Below are 17,833 nucleotides of genomic sequence, written 5' to 3' on the forward strand. Positions count from 1 at the left end.
TCTAAACATATGTTTACATTGACATATCCAGTAGCTAATAGTTTACAGTGAATGGTATATTTTTTTTATTACGTATACACACATCTACACATACCTTAACATTTTATGAAGTCTGTTATGGTTTAACATTGTTTTTTTTTCGTAGTGCTGCTGTTGTCAGTGTTATTAGTTGTCTTGTTGTTGTTGCTGCTACTACTTGTCATTTGGATTTATTCTGTGAGAATCTCTTTTTCCTTTTGTATTTATTTTTTTTTGTGATTCCTCATCCGTATAGAACAGAAGTGATGTCAATTTTCTGAGCAAAAACGCAATAAATTTTTAAGATTTTATAGAAAATTATTTAAAATTTTTAAGTAAAATTGTTTAAAATTTTGTGTATATACATTTGGAAATAAATGAAAAGAGAAAGTGGCTTTTATAAAACGTTTATTTGTTAGTCGAACCGTAAATAGCTGCTCTAGGTGGTATACTTTGCTGTATGATACATGTCCATCAACATCATCATCATCATCGACAACTGGCTGGGTGAGTTTTTTGTTTTAATTATAACTTTTTTCTTAAGAATAATAAAAAAATATTGTTTTTTTTAAAAAATTATTGTTTTCTAAAGTTAATTAGAGCTGCTTGCAATAATAAAAGTGGTTTTCGTTATTTTATGAATAATATGCAATGTTTCAAGAGTCAAACGTTGTCACCCAATGCAGCCGATTTAACACAAAATGCAAACGTAATTTTAAGCAAAGAAACCCTGAACAATAACGATAATATAGCTGTAGATGAGGCCAACCAATGCAATGGTCACTTAAAGGATAATAGAGAAGCTGCAGAAGCTTCTGGTTCTCAGCAGCCGCCCACACCAACAACCTTACCACCCTCACCCCCACCTAATATGAAACCTTTGTACCGTGAACTCTTATTAGCCTGTCAAGAGCAAGCGGAGTTCTTTAAAGATGATGTCAGCGAGCGTGGACAACGTTTACATGCTGCTTTGGTGGCTTGGCAGGATTTCATTTTACTCTCCCATGATTTGGTGCAACAAGTAGAATCGTTTGCCTATAAATACGATTTTGATGAGCAGACACCCGGCAATGGTTATCGCAGTTTTATTTCGGTTAACGACTCTTGCATAGAATATGGTTTGGGTATTTGTAAAAATCTCTTGGCTTCCCGTTCCACCATGTTTTTTCGCAAGAAATTCTATATGAAGGAGGTGGAGGCCTGTTCTCAACTGTTGTCTTCTTTGTGCACTTGTCTTAAACATTTGTTGATATTGCATGACTGGTCTAAGGATTCGGGTGACTTATTTGCCTGTGGCAAACATTCGGCCGAAGAACTATTCGAAATGGGCGAGACCATTAATCAGTATTGTTTTTATGGTCGTTGTTTGGGTTTCCAATATGGCGACTCCATACGTGGAGTTTTGCGTTTTATCTCCATTAGCATGGCCGGGTTCTCGGAAACGTTTTATGCTCCCGATCATGATGGCGCCTTGTTGAAGACTACCCGCAGTGTTTGGACTAGTGGTAAATATTTGCTGAATCCCGAGCTAAGGGCTCGTCGTATAGTGAATTTGTCACAAAATGCCAAAATAGATTTTTGTAAATCATTTTGGTTTCTCTCCGAATCGGAACTAATGCATAAAATACCCAGTATAGTGGGTAGTTCTATAAAGATTAATCAAATTATTGAAATACCCTCAGAGCCGTTGCAGTTTAAGGCACAAAAATCTCCTAAACATGAAGAAGATGAAGAAAATATTAAAGAACGCAATGAAAAAGAGGAATTTATTGATATACCAGTACCCAGCAGTCACTTGGGTCCTGGTTTATCCATACAAGTGCGTTTACTTAGCTATCATCGACGTGAGGGTATGGTGGGTTTGGGTTCGCGTGGCTATAGGGGATGGCGTAAATTGCCTGCTCGCAGTCCCTGTCTATTATTTCACTGTCACGGTGGTGGTTTTGTGGCGCAATCATCGAAATCTCACGAATTATATCTACGAGACTGGGCAGTGGCCTTAGATTGTCCCATATTATCGGTGGACTATAGTTTGGCTCCAGAGGCTCCATTTCCACGGGCCATTGAAGAGGTTTTCTATGCCTACTGTTGGATGCTGAAAAATTACTCCTACTTAGGCACCACCGCTGAACGTATCGTGTTGGCTGGTGATTCGGCAGGTGCCAATCTATGCATAGCTTTAGCTCTCAAGTGTATTGAACAGGGTGTGCGTGTGCCAGATGGTTTATTTTTGGCATATTGTCCCACCCTTATTTCCTTTGTACCCAGTCCAGCTCGTTTACTATGCCTTATGGATCCTCTTTTGCCCTTCGGCTTTATGATGCGTTGCCTGAGAGCCTATGCTGCCCCCAGTCCGGAGGTTTTAACCGAAAACTCTAAGAGTGAAGAATTGATAAAGGAAATACGCAAGGCTTGTGAACAAGAACCGCATTATAAGCTGCATTTGGAACATCCAGAGAGTAATATGTCTTCTAGACGCACCTCAAATGCCAAAAGTCCCCTATCTTCTGCGGCCGAAAATTCCAAATGGGAACAGATTAAGGTAATTTAAAATGTAATTAAAATTGTACCAGAACTCAACTAGAATTGAACTAGAACTGAACTAGAACTGAACTAGAACTGCAGTAGAACTGAACTAGAACTGAACTAGAACTAAACTAGAACTGAACTAGAACTGAACTAGAGCTGAACTAGAACTGAACTAGAACTGAACTAGAACTAAACTAGAACTAAACTAGAACTAAACTAGAACTGAACTAGAATTGAACTAGAACTGGAACTGAACTAGAACTGAACAAAACTAAATTGGAACTGAATTACAACTAACCTAGAACTGAACTGAAGCTAAACATGAACTTTCTAATTTCTAAACAAAATTCGTTTTTTTTAGTGCCACAACACTGATCATCTCGAGGGTAACTCTAAAATTCCCCATGGCATTGAAATGGCTGAGGAGGAAACCGAAGATAGTTCAGAGAATACGTTTGCTAGTGCCTCTTATCACAGTCAAACTGTTGAACACACCGATCTGCCCTCCATAGAGGATGATGACAATAGCTCCTGTCTCTCCTTCGAAGATGATTCTCAGCCCATAGAACATTATCCCGTGGTGCCGGCGCATAAAAATTCCGATTCTGAACAATATATAGATCGTTTTTTGGATTCCTATATAGTGGATGGCTCTACCGAAGAGGCTAAGGAGGCCGATGATGTGGATGGCGTTAAAAGTGGGGTCATTGCCGGTTCAGAAGACGACTTACAAACTATGCCGGCAAAAACTCTAAGCGAAGAGAATCTTTTAGTTGAAGCGAGCAAAGAGGCTATAGCTCTAGAAACTATACAGGGCAGATTTAATAATGCCGTTAACAGTATTTCGAATACACTTAATCGTTATACACAATCGTATGAGATCAAAAGTGATGGAGTTGAGGGGCAAAAGCCGTTACAGGATTTACGTAATATGGATGCATTGATAGCACGTAGTCCCAGTGCGGAGTTTGCTTTTCAAATACCTAAAGATCCATTTCTATCGCCTTACTACGCTAGTGACGAGTGGTTAAAACAAATGCCGAATACGAAGATATTGGTAAGTGGATGATGTTTGAAGGTATTTATTTTTACAAAATGCTATAACCTGGAATATAGTCTAGTCTATAGTCTGGACTATAGTCTAGTCTATAGTCTGGACTATAGTCTAGTCTATAGTCTGGACTATAATCTAGTCTATAGTCTGGACTATAGTCTAGTCTATAGTCTGGACTATAGTCTAGTCTATAGTCTGGACTATAGTCTAGTCTATAGTCTGGACTATAGTCTAGTCTATAGTCTGGACTATAGTCTAGTCTATAGTCTGGACTATAGTCTAGTCTATAGTCTGGACTATAGTCTAGTCTATAGTCTGGACTATAGTCTAGTCTATAGTCTGGACTATAGTCTAGTCTATAGTCTGGACTATAGTCAAGTCTATAGTCTGGACTATAGTCTAGTCTATAGTCTGGACTATAGTCTAGTCTATAGTCTGGACTATAGTCTAGTCTATAGTCTGGACTATAGTCTAGTCTATAGTCTGGACTATAGTCTAGTCTATAGTCTGGACTATAGTCTAGTCTATAGTCTGGACTATAGTCTAGTCTATAGTCTGGACTATAGTCTAGTCTATAGTCTGGACTATAGTCTAGTCTATAGTCTGGACTATAGTCTAGTCTATAGTCTGGACTATAGTCTAGTCTATAGTCTGGACTATAGTCTAGTCTATAGTCTGGACTAGTCTAGTCTATAGTCTGGACTATAGTCTAGTCTATAGTCTGGACTATAGTCTAGTCTATAGTCTGGACTATAGTCTAGTCTATAGTCTGGACTATAGTCTAGTCTATAGTCTGGACTATAGTCTAGTCTATAGTCTGGACTATAGTCTAGTCTATAGTCTGGACTATAGTCTAGTCTATAGTCTGGACTATAGTCTAGTCTATAGTCTGGACTATAGTCTAGTCTATAGTCTGGACTATAGTCTAGTCTATAGTCTGGACTATAGTCTAGTCTATAGTCTGGACTATAGTCTAGTCTATAGTCTGGACTATAGTCTAGTCTATAGTCTGGACTATAGTCTAGTCTATAGTCTGGACTATAGTCTAGTCTATAGTCTGGACTATAGTCTAGTCTATAGTCTGGACTACAGTCTAGTCTATAGTCTAGTCTATAGTCTGGACTATAGTCTAGTCTATAGTCTGGACTATAGTCTAGTCTATAGTCTGGACTATAGTCTAGACTATAGTCCAGGGCTAGGCTATAGTCCAGACTGAGTTAAGTTTTGATTCAAATCCTTGAATAAATTCTTTTACTACAGACTTTAGAAATGGATCCTTGTCTAGATGATTGTGTAATGTTTGCCAAAAAATTAAAAAGACTTAATAGACCAGTTACTTTGGATATTTTAAAGGGATTACCACATGGTTTCCTAAATTTTACAATGGTAAGACTTTTTCAACTTTAAGCAAATTATATAAAAATAAAAATAATTTATTTACATTTCTTTCTATAAGCTCTCTAATGAAGCCATGGAAGGTTCCAAAATTTGTATTAATCTATTAAAACAACTTTTGGAAATAGAAACAACAAACCCCACAAAAACCTCACCCACCACCACCACCACTACCCCCACAACAGTCTCTAACGGTTCAACTAAGGAGTCCTCAAATAACTGTGAAACAGAAAATAAATAAAATAACTTATTATTGCACTAAATTATATATTTATTAAAGAAAAGAAAACAAAAAATAACTAATAATGCAAAAACTCAATTTTAAACTACACGCGCTTTTTTGTAATTTGAAACTTACACTCACACAAATATACGATAAATTAATACAAATTGAAAAGTGTTTAACACCAAACAACAAAAAATTTTTGCATAAACTTATTTATATTGGAAACGTTTTTATATGAACAAAAATTAAAATGCTCAAATGTTATTTGATTTATTTATTTTTTATCATATTGGCTATATCTATCATATTTTGTTAATTATTTATGTTGTTTTTGTTATTAATATTAGTTTGTAAGTGCTTTTTTTTGAGATTAAACCTATTTTAAAATCTCTTATTTATGGTTAAAAATCTCTGTTGAATTTTATTTTTTCTTCTTACAATATATATTTTTTTCTAAACATTATAAAAAATATTACAAAAAATAATATAGTATTTATAAATTATACAAATATATTAAAAATATTAACAAAATTATAAAACCTTTACTTGTTTTATTAGCTTCTTTTTTAGTCCAAACTATGGACTAGACATCAAGTTATAGACTGGACTACTGATCAACTAATCGTCGACTACAGACTAAACTATAGTGGAGACTAAAGTAGACTTTACAGTACACTGACTATTGACAAGACCGCAGTCAGGGCATTGAACTTGACTACAGGTTATACTATAGTTATTACTACATTATATTATGGAAGGAGCAATTGCTTAGAACCGAATGTAGCAACCTTTCTTTTGCCTGTATTATATGGATTTAAAGTTTAAGGGTAGGGAACATTCGTGTTTAGCTGCTTTTACTAGTAAAATGGTTAAGGAAAGTGTTGGCTTGCGAAAACTAGCTAATTTTATGGTAATTTCACTAATTAACTTTGCTTTTTTACATTAATTTGATTAATTTTGTAAAAATAATTGTACTTACTTTTAATTTGAAACTTGGTTTGGTTTTGATTTAAGTTGCCCCCTTAACAGTACGATACCGCTAAGGAGAAATTATTTGGCCTCGAAATATTCATAACGCCATCACCAATTACGGCTTACGCCAAAAATTTGAAACTTGTAACAAAAAAAATTAAATTTTTTTCTAAAGGAAACGCGCTTTTTTCTTTAAAACACAACAAAGCCGTTAAAAAATAAAAGACGCCGTTTACAATAATGTAACGACGGCTATTTAACTCTACAATAAGCCGTTGATGTGATTGAAACGCTTTTACCGTTATTATGTATTTATTCGATCAACTTTGTGAACCAATATCACTTCTCTTCTCTTCTATTGTTGTGTGAAGATATTTAGTAGATTTTAAAAGGAAGTAATTAATAATAAAGTATTAGTATTTTTTTACATAAGACTTACTAAAATTGAAAATCGTTAAAAAATGTATAAACTAGACAGTAGATTAGACAATAAACTAGACTATAGACTAGACTGTAGACTAGACTGTAGGCTAGACCATAGACTAGACTATAGACTAGATTATAGACTAGACTATGTATATAATAAACTAGACTAAAGATTAGAGTATTATGGAATATAATGTAGACTAGATTGTAGATGAAACTATAGACTAGACTGTAGGCTAGACTATAGACTAGATTATAGACTAGACTATAAAATAAAGTATACTAAAGATTAGAGTATTGAATAGAAGATTGTTGATAAAACTATAGACTATAGATTAGACTATAGAATTGACTATAGATTAGACTATAGAAAAGACTACAGTATAAACTAGAATAGAATATAGTCAATTCTATTGGCAAAGTTTTAGAGCTGTAAATGAATCATCCATTTTGAATTAATTCGTGAATTATTTGTGAATTGAATTACCAAATTTTGAATTAATTCTTTTTACATAAAAAATGAATTGAATGAAATTTGAGTCAATTCATATGAAATTGGTAAAAAGAAATTGCAATTAATTTCCAACTCAAATCAATTTGGTAAATGAATTGCAATTTGTTTCCAATTCAAATGAATTGCAATTCATTTCCAATCCATTTGAATTAAATTGATTTTGAATTAATTCGAATGAATTAGAAAAAGGAATTGGCAATTCTTTTCAACTCATTTGAATTGAATTGATTGAGATATGAATCGATTTTGTTAGTAAATCTACACTGTAGATTTACTTACAAATCTGCAGAAAGTTATTATTATCATTTGAATTGATTCAAATTTCATTAAATTTTCTTTCTTGTGAAATGAATTAATTCAAAATTAAGCCAGTTCGTAAACGAATTAAAATCAGAAATGAATGATTCATTTACAGCAGTAAGAGGTGCCCTTAGTTAAAAATATTGACCAAATTTTAGAAGGGATTACAAACCAGGATTTTTGCGATACTGTACTGAGATGTATACTATATAAATTAGTATTAAATATCTTTAAAAACATATTCAAAATTTTGAATTACAAAATCCCTAGGAGCACTAATATTATTTTTTTTTCTTTTGAATTGCCACCGTTACATTATTGTGAACGGCGCTGTTTACTCATAATCAGCTTTGAACTCTTAATAAAATGGTGCCTTAAAAAAGCAAAGCTTTTTATTGTAACTCAGTGCAAATTTATTGAAGTTTAACTTTAAATAATTTATATTTTAAGTTTATTTTTAAAAAATATTTCATATTTAAAGTGAATTAAAAAAAATATATAAGTAAGGAAGTTTAAGTGAATTCAATTACTTTTACAAAAGTTTTCATAAATTTTAGTGAAAATAACATAAAAAGGTAAGAAAAAATTTAAATTAACAAAAAACTTAATGTTTGTATTAAAATACTGTTTAAAAGTTATTAAAAATTCGTTAGTTTCTTTAGAAATAATTAAGATTCCAAGTAGAGGGGGTCAAATCAGCGTTTATCTTCAAATTAACACCCTTCATAACAAGTGCACGAGTAAAAGCAGCTATATTACGCGCATCTTCTAAGCCCGAATGTTGCTTACCCTTGAATTGTAAGCCCATATAATTTAGGGCATATTTGAAGTTACTACGTCTATGGGAATTTGCATATTTCTTAAAGACTTCTTGCATATCTATCCACTGATTAAAATATGTTGGTTTATTGATGCCTTTTCTGTAGCATTCCTGTTTCAAAAATATTCCCAGGTCACATTCGCTCCATGTCACAAAGGCGCAATTGCCCAGTTCGTTGTTTTTCACAGTTTTTGGCAGCTGTAAATTGCGAGCTCTTAACTCTTTACGCAACCATTCCTCAAACATTATCAAGCACTTTTGCAGTGAAATGCCATTGTCAACAGTTTTTTGTGTTATGCCAGTTAGATCGAGGCAATACGTACTTAATTTTGGTTTTTCCGTAGGCTTCAGATATTGTTGAAATTCTGCTTCAACTGTACCGGTTTCTAGATTATAAAGAACTGCCGGAAACTCTGTAGTATTAGAAATAACACCGAATTAGAAAAAATCAAATTTCCTTATTCGCAAAAATAAAAACGAACCTATAATTTCTGCATTTCTATATTCTGCTGGTGGTTGACCTAACCAACAAGTGGCTTCAAAATCCAGTACTACAATGTACTTGTAGCGCTGTTGGGAAATCTGGGAACTTATAAAGTACACAAAATTATTTATAGAATCATTCAAAATAATCAAACTATTTTATTTCCAATTTTCACAAATTTTTCTTTGTATTTTATTACAAACATTTAAATTAAAATTTAAATTGTATTAAAATCATTAAATTCGAATTCTTAATTTCAATTTAATTGGAATTTCATCAATATCTATTAACACTTCAATTACATTCGTTTAAAAAATTACTTACGCAAACATTGTCCTGTTTATTTAAAATATTCTGTGAAATTTTAAAAAGTTTAAAAATGTTTGTTATGAAAAAGTTTTTCAATCGTTGCGAATAGATTGAAAGTTTTTCACCAAGTAACTACAATTCTCAAAATTTAAATTTGAAATACTACTTTTATTAATTCATTGCCATCTCTTTCGCGCTTTAAGCATTTCCTATAGTGACATTTCATTTCCAATGTTATATAATATAATTAATTTAGGGGGTTCCCCTTAAATATTTAGCAATATACTCAAATATTTTATATTGCTATTTCTTTCATGCTCTATAGAAACTTCATATGCTTCCATATTTTATAAATAGTAATTTAAATTGATGTCTTTTTCTTGGAAGAAAAAAATTTTTATAAAAAAATGGAATATTCTTTTAGTACAAAAAAACTATTTTGCAACAATCGAAACACTTCCAAATCCGTTATCCAACATAGTTATGATTAGGGTTCTATAAATCGACTTTCGAATAATCGAACAATCGACTTTTTGTCGAAAAAAGTCGAAAAGTCGAAGTCGACTATTTTGTTCCAAAAAAGTCGATAACTCGACTATCGTCTATGAAAAAAGTCGAAAAGTCGACTTTGTAAATAAAAGTCGAAAAGTCGAAAAAAGTCGAAAAGTCGAAAAAAGTCGAAAAGTCGAAAAAAATCGATAAGTCGAAAAAAGTCGAAGAAAGTCGAAAAAAGTCGAAAAGTCGAAAAAAGTCGAAAAATCGGAAAAAGTCGAAAAGTCGGAAAAAGTCGAAAAGTCGAAAATAGTCGAAAATTTTAAAAAAGTGGAAAAGAGGTCAAAAACTCTAAAATAGTCGGAAAAACTCGAAAAAAGTAAAAAAATAGTCGAAAAAAGTCGAAAAAAAGTCGAAATAAGTCGAAAATAGTCAAAAAGTCGTAAAAAATCGAAAAGTCGAAAAGTCGGAAAAAGTCGAAAAAAGTCGAAAAAAGTCGGAAAAAGTCGAAAAAGTCGAAAAAAGTCGAAAAGTCGAAAAGTCGAAAAAAGTCGGAAAAAGTCGAAAAGTCGAAAAAAGTCGGAAAAAGTCGAAAAGTCGGAAAAAGTCGAAAAGTCGGAAAAAGTCGAAAGGTCGAAAAGTCGACCATTTATAAAATACTAAAAGTCGAAAAGTCTAAAAGTCGACTTTTAAATAAATGAAAAAGGTCGAAAAGTCGAAAAATCGACTTTTCATAAAATGGAAAAAGTCGAAAGGTCGAAAAGTCGACTTTTAACTAAATGCAAAAAGTCTAAAAGTCGAAAAGTCGACTTTTCGTTTCAACTATAGAACCCTAGTTATGATGGGTTTTTTTTAGAATTCTAGAGTATAGTTAAGATAATAAAGTCGAGTAGAGTAAAGACTATATAGTCGAAACTCCAGATCAGAATATAGACTAGACTACAATCTAGATTATAGACTAAAGACTAGACTAGACTATAGACTAGACTAAAGACTGGACTAGGCTATAGACTAGACTATAGACCTGACTATAGACTAGACTATAGACTAGACTATAGAATAGACTAGACTATAGATAAGACTATATACTACACTATAGACTAGACTATAGACTAGAATATAGACTAGACTATAGACTAGACTATAGACTAGACTATAGACTAGAATATAGACTAGACTATAGAGTAGACTATAGACTAGACTAGACTATAGACTAGACTATAGACTAGACTATAGACTAGACTATAGACTAGACTATAGACTAGACTATAGACTAGACTATAGACTAGACTATAGACTAGACTATAGACTAGACTATAGACTAGAATATAGACTAGACTATAGACTAGACTATAGAGTAGACTATAGACTAGACTAGACTATAGACTAGACTATAGACTAGACTAGACTAGACTATAGACTAGACTATAGACTAGACTATAGACTAGACTATAGACTAGACTATAGACTAGACTATAGACTAGACTATAGACTAGACTAGACTATAGACTAGACTATAGACTAGACTATAGACTAGACTATAGACTAGACTATAGACTAGACTATAGACTAGACTGTAGACTAGAGTATAGACTGGACTATAGACTGGACTATAGACTAGACTATAGACTAGACTAGGCTAGACTATAGACTAGGCTAGACTATAGACTAGGCTAGACTATAGACTAGACTATAGACTAGACTAGACTATAGACTAGACTATAGACTAGACTATAGACTAGACTAGACTATAGACTGGACTAAAGACTAGACTATAGACTAGACTAAAGACTGGACTATAGACTAGACTAAAGACTGGACTAGGCTATAGACTAGACTATAGACCTGACTATAGACTAGACTATAGACCTGACTATAGACTAGACTATAGACCTGACTATAGACTAGACTATAGACTAGACTATAGACTAGACTGTAGACTAGACTATAGACCTGACTATAGACTAGACTATAGACTAGACTATAGACTAGACTATAGATTAGACTATAGACTAGACTATAGACTAGACTATAGACTAGAATATAGACTAGACTATAGACTAGACTAGACTAGACTAGACTATAGACTAGACTATAGACTAGACTATAGACTAGACTAGACTACAGACTAGACTATAGACTAGACTAGACTATAGACTAGACTATAGACTAGACTATAGACTAGACTATAGACTAGACTAGACTATAGACTAGAGTAGACTATAGACTAGACTATAGACTAGACTGTAGACTAGACTGTAGACTAGAGTATAGACTGGACTATAGACTGGACTATAGACTGGACTATAGACTAGACTATAGACTAGACTATAGACTAGACTAGGCTAGACTATAGACTAGGCTAGACTATAGACTAGGCTAGACTATAGACTATACTATAGACTAGGCTAGACTATAGACTATACTATAGACTAGGCTAGACTATAGACTAGACTAGACTACAGACTAGACTAGACTATAGACTAGACTAGACTATAGACTAGACTATAGACTAGACTAGACTATAGACTAGACTATAGACTAGACTGTAGACTAGACTGTAGACTAGACTGTAGACTAGAGTATAGACTGGACTATAGACTGGACTATAGACTGGACTATAGACTAGACTATAGACTAGACTATAGACTAGACTATAGACTAGACTATAGACTAGACTATAGACTAGACTATAGACTAGACTATAGACTAGACTATAGACTAGACTATAGACTAGACTAGGCTAGACTATAGACTAGGCTAGACTATAGACTAGGCTAGACTATAGACTAGGCTAGACTATAGGATATACTATAGACTAGGCTAGACTATAGACTATACTATAGACTAGGCTAGACTATAGACTATACTATAGACTAGGCTAGACTATAGACTAGACTATAGACTAGATTATAGACTAGACTATAGACTAGACTATAGACTAGGCTAGACTATAGACTAGACTATAGATTAGACTAGAATATAGACTAGATTATAGATTAGACTAGAATATAGACTAGATTATAGACCAGTCTATAGACTAGACAATAAATTATAATAAAAACTAGACCGTATTATAGACTAGTTTATAGACTAGACCATAGACTAGATTATAGACTAGACACTGATATGCTGGACTATATCCTCCCGTAAAACTACAATATCATGTAATATCCTGTACTACGTTTAGTAGTACAAATAAGTATCAATATTGGAAATAATATTTTTTGGTTAATTTCAGAACATTTTATTAGTTTTTAAAAAAGTTTTACAAAAAATTTTAAGTTTCGATATTTGATAGGTGCGAACTAAGCTTTACATATTCACTTGTGATAAAATACGATACTTTAGAGAGTGTATGCGAAAATTATTAGTTTTTATTAATACTACTCAAAAATACTATTATCATTACACTTATTTGGTGTCAAGTCTTCCGTTATTTGTAATGCAACACCTCTATTCTTCAATTTATGAGTTAAGGCTGCCATATTTTTGGCATAATCTATACCTGAATGCTCGTTACCAATAAATGTTAAGCCTAAATGACGTAAGGCATCTGTAAAGTTATCAGGCATATATCTTGTGGAACCCCTGAATAAGTGACGAATTTTAATCCATTGATTAAAATATTCGGGTTTTTTTATATTTTTCCTAATGCACTCTTTATGTAAACATACATCGAAATCCCAATCGGACCAGGTTACAAAGGCACAATTGCCCTCTACATTAAGTGGTGAAAATTTTGGCAACACCAGCTGACGAGTCTTCAATTCGTTTACCAACCATTTTTCAAACTTGATTAAAACACTATCTAGAGTTATAGCATTATCGACAGTCGTCTGCATAATATCAGTAATTTTAATGCAAAATTCACTTAATTGGGGTTTTTCCGTGGGCTTGACATATTCATGAAATTCGGCTTCTATAGCGCCAGTTTCTAAATTCATTAAAACTGCTGGAAATTCTGTAAAATTAAAATATTTTTAATAATATAAACTTGTTATGTTTATAGCTATAAAATGAACCTATAATTTCTGCATTCCGAAACTTCGGTGAAGGTTGTTTTTCCCAGCATGTAGCCGCAAAATGAACAGCTATAATATATTTGGGTGTTATTTTTTTAAATCTAAGACTGTAAAAAAAAAAAACAGTTTAATAAGTTTTTATTAAAATATGTACATAATATGAACATATTTCTAGATTATGAATCACAAAAAAAAACTTTAGCGAGATTTTGACCACACCTTTTTTGTTTTTATCATAAATTTATTTGAAATGTGTAAATACTTACGAAGTCATTGTTTATTTTTGGCGAAAATGTTATGTTTAGAATCAACAATAATAAAATTATATATGGAACCAGAGGGCGAAGTCGACCGGCTTCGAGTCGGCGCACTATATTTAGTTGCTTGAGCCGCCGCCCAAACACTCGGCTTAAGACGACTCAAATTTTTTAATGTTTTTAAAACATTTAAATTAAAATTTAAATTGTATTAAAATCATTAAATTCGAATTCTTAATTTCAATTTAATTGGAATTTCATCAATATCTATTAACACTTCAATTACATTCGTTTAAAAAATTACTTACGCAAACATTGTCCTGTTTATTTAAAATATTCTGTGAAATTTTAAAAAGTTTAAAAATGTTTGTTATGAAAAAGTTTTTTAATCGTTGCGAATAGATTGAAAGTTTTTCACCAAGTAACTACAATTCTCAAAATTTAAATTTGAAATACTACTTTTATTAATTCATTGCCATCTCTTTCGCGCTTTAAGCATTTCCTATAGTGACATTTCATTTCCAATGTTATATAATATAATTAATTTAGGGGGTTCCCCTTAAATATTTAGCAATATACTCAAATATTTTATATTGCTATTTCTTTCATGCTCTATAGAATCTTCATATGCTTCCATATTTTATAAATAGTAATTTAAATTGATGTCTTTTTCTTGGAAGAAACAAATTTTTATAAAACATTGGAATATTCTTTTAGTACAAAAAAACTATTTTGCAACAATCGAAACACTTCCAAATCCGTTATCCAACATAGTTATGATGGGTTTTTTTAGAATTCTAGAGTATAGTTAAGATAATAAAGTCGAGTAGAGTAAAGACTATATAGTCGACAAGACTATAGTCGAAACTCCAGATCAGAATATAGACTAGACTACAATCTAGATTATAGACTAAAGACTAGACTAGACTTTAGACTGGACTAAAGACTAGACTAAAGACTAGACTAAAGACTGGACTAGGCTATAGACTAGACTATAGACTAGACTATAGACTAGACTATAGACTAGACTATAGATTTGACTATAGACTAGACTATAGACCTGACTATAGACTAGACTATAGACTAGACTATAGATTAGAATATAGACTAGACTATAGACTAGACTAGACTATAGACTAGACTAGACTATAGACTAGACTAGACTATAGACTAGACTATAGACTAAACTATAGACTAGACTATAGACTAGACTAGACTAGACTGTAGACTAGAGTATAGACTGGACTATAGACTGGACTATAGACTAGACTATAGACTAGACTATAGACTAGACTATAGACTAGACTATAGACTAGGCTAGACTATAGACTAGGCTAGACTATAGACTAGGCTAGACTATGGACTAGGCTAGACTATAGACTAGGCTAGACTATAGACTAGGCTAGACTATAGACTAGACTATTGACTAGACTATAGACGACTCAAATTTTTTAATGTTTTTATTAACTAGACTATAGACCGTAGGACCAATTATTTTTGATTCTGTAACATAATGAATTATTATTGGCCAAATTATATTTGGAAAACGTACAAGATTTTTACAAAGGATATATGTAACAAGCGATATTTTATAGTTTTCAATACTCCCGATATGTATATTCATTGTTATATTTTTTATATGAATGTGAATGGGCAATAAGTTGTTTCGGAACTATTATGCTAAAATTTGTTTATATTAATAATATATATATTTTGCAAAAAAAAAAAAAAAAAAAAAAATTTAAAAGATATGTAAATGTATGTCTTGTTAATTTAAATATTTTTTATTTGTTCCATCCACAATTTCTTCATAAGATTCCAGATAGTGTAAATGAGAATTAAAGTAGACTAAATCTAGAAACTTTTGAGCCTTTTTTAAAAATCATTTATTATTAATATTTTAAGCAAAGTGATCCTCCCAGTCTCTAAATTTTGATATTTACATTATTTTTGAACATAAATTTAAGAGTTTCAATTTCCCTAAAAACGTTCGGCTCTGAGCCGACTTTAAGCCGCCGCCGAATTATTTTGGATCAGCCGCCGCCGCCGCCGACAATTTTAAGTCGACTTCGCCCTCTGTATGGAACTAGCTTACCCAGTGTGCTTTGCTACACTAAATACAATATTCCCATATACAATTTTTTCTAGTTGTTATACATATATTTTCCCAGATATACGACTTTTAGTATTTATACTTTTGAAATAATACTATAATAAAACTTATTCAGTAGTTAATAATTGATTGTTAAATAAATAATTAAAGGGGATGTCCCTTTATGTTTTAAATTTATAGATGTTCTATAATTGATTGCAATTGTGAATTGTTTATAGCGCACATACCTATATATACATATGTATGTATATATCCCTTCTATCGTTTTTGAAATGCACATTTTAATTATTCCAACAAATAAAGTTGTATTTTAAACTTAGTTTGTTATGAGACTATAGACAGAAAATATGTATTATGTACTAGGTTATAATTAAACCCTTAAAAGAGATGCGCTTAGTTAAAAGTTTTGACCAAATTTTAGAAGGGATTACAAACCAGGATTTTTGCGATACTGTATTGAGATGTATACAATACAAATTAAATTTAAATTTTGTTAAAACCATAATCAAAACCTTGAATTTTTACAAAATTTATTTAATTGAAATTGTAAATCCTTATTTTTTCTTTTCAATTGCCACCGTTACATTATTGTGAACGGCGCTAATTATTCTTAATCAGCTTTGAAGTCTTAATAAAATGGCGCCCTATGAAAGCGAAGCTTTTTATTGTGGCTCCGTGCAAATTTGTTGAAGTTTAATTATAAATAATTTATATAAAGTGAGTTTTTAAAAATATTACATATTTAACGTGAAAAGTAAGGAGGTATAAGTGAATTTAATAACTTTTACAAATGTTTTAATAAATTTTAGTAAAAATAACTTAAAAAGGTAAGAAAAAAAGTTAACGAAAAATTAAATGTTTAAAAATACTCGTTAGATTCTTTAGATGTAATGAAGATTCCAAGTAGAGGGAGTCAAATCAGTGTTTGTCTTTAAATTAACACCCTTCTTAACCAGTTCACGTGTAAAAGTAGCTGTATTACGTGCATCTTCTAAGCACGAATGTTCCTTACCATTGAATTGTAAGCCGATATAATTTAGGGCATACCTATTTGAAGTTACTACGTCTATAGGAATTTGTATATTTCTTAAAGACTTCCACTGATTAAAATATGTTGTTTTATTGATACCTTTTCTGGCGTAGACTAGACTATAGACTAGACTAGACTGTAGACTAGACTGTAGACTAGACTGTAGACTAGACTATGGACTATACTATATACTAGACTGTAGACTAGACTAGACTATAGACTAGACTGTAGACTAGACTATAGACTAGACTATAGACTAGGCTATAGACTAGACTATAGACTAGACTATTGACTAGACTATAGACTAGACTATTGACTAGACTATAGACTAGACTATGGACTAGACTATAGACTAGACTATGGACTAGACTATAGACTAGACTGTACACTAGACTATAGACCATACTATAGACTAGACTGTAGACTAGACGATACAAACTACTATAGGCCAGACTATAGAAAAGATATAGAAAAGATTATAGACTATGTATACTATAGACTAGACTATAGACTGTAGTCTAGACTATAGACTAGACTGTAGACTAGACTGTAGACTAGACTATAGACTATACTATGGACTATACTATATACTAGACTGTAGACTAGACTATAGACTAGACTGTAGACTAGACTATAGACTAGGCTATAGACTAGTCTATGGACTAGACTATAGACTAGACTATGGACTAGACTATAGACTAGACTGTACACTAGACTATAGACCATACTATAGACTAGACTGTAGACTAGACGATACAAAATACTATAGGCCAGACTATAGAAAAGATATAGAAAAGATTATAGACTATGTATACTATAGACTAGACTATAGACTAAGTTAAAGCTATTGATTATACAGAATTTAAAAA

General features: G+C 32.0%; 3 protein-coding genes across 4 annotated transcripts; 1 reads left to right on the forward strand and 2 right to left on the reverse strand.

Moving 5' to 3' along the window:
• Nucleotides 1–164: 164 nt before the first annotated feature.
• LOC119606515 (hormone-sensitive lipase) lies at nucleotides 165–5,755 on the forward strand. Its single transcript, XM_037960049.1, has 5 exons — nucleotides 165–525; nucleotides 611–2,560; nucleotides 2,909–3,604; nucleotides 4,862–4,987; nucleotides 5,058–5,755. Exons 2-5 carry the CDS (start codon nucleotides 656–658, stop codon nucleotides 5,235–5,237), a joined length of 2,907 nt encoding a protein of 968 aa, XP_037815977.1. The 5' UTR covers nucleotides 165–525; nucleotides 611–655; the 3' UTR covers nucleotides 5,238–5,755.
• Nucleotides 5,756–7,868: 2,113 nt separating this feature from the next.
• Nucleotides 7,869–9,188, reverse strand: LOC119606516 (ERI1 exoribonuclease 2-like). The gene is made up of 3 exons (XM_037960050.1): nucleotides 9,063–9,188; nucleotides 8,737–8,843; nucleotides 7,869–8,667 (listed from the first exon to the last, which is right to left on the reverse strand). Exons 1-3 carry the CDS (start codon nucleotides 9,068–9,070, stop codon nucleotides 8,093–8,095), a joined length of 690 nt encoding a protein of 229 aa, XP_037815978.1. The 5' UTR covers nucleotides 9,071–9,188; the 3' UTR covers nucleotides 7,869–8,092.
• Nucleotides 9,189–12,770: 3,582 nt separating this feature from the next.
• Nucleotides 12,771–14,223, reverse strand: LOC119606520 (ERI1 exoribonuclease 2-like). 2 transcript variants are annotated; one of them, XM_037960058.1, is made up of 3 exons: nucleotides 14,130–14,223; nucleotides 13,565–13,671; nucleotides 12,771–13,503 (listed from the first exon to the last, which is right to left on the reverse strand). In XM_037960058.1, the coding sequence occupies exons 1-3, from the start codon at nucleotides 14,135–14,137 to the stop codon at nucleotides 12,926–12,928; spliced, it is 693 nt and encodes a 230-aa protein (XP_037815986.1). In that variant the 5' UTR covers nucleotides 14,138–14,223; the 3' UTR covers nucleotides 12,771–12,925. The 2 variants fall into 2 exon arrangements, with proteins under 2 accessions (XP_037815986.1, XP_037815985.1); XM_037960057.1 differs by lacking the exon at nucleotides 14,130–14,223 and adding an exon at nucleotides 13,831–14,075.
• Between the last annotated feature and the right edge of the window lie 3,610 nt (nucleotides 14,224–17,833).

This window comes from Lucilia sericata, unplaced genomic scaffold (genome assembly GCF_015586225.1).
Source record: "Lucilia sericata isolate MDLA Ls3-8-SP2 unplaced genomic scaffold, ASM1558622v1 Contig000596F_arrow, whole genome shotgun sequence".
Classification (NCBI taxonomy): Eukaryota; Metazoa; Arthropoda; class Insecta; order Diptera; family Calliphoridae; genus Lucilia; species Lucilia sericata.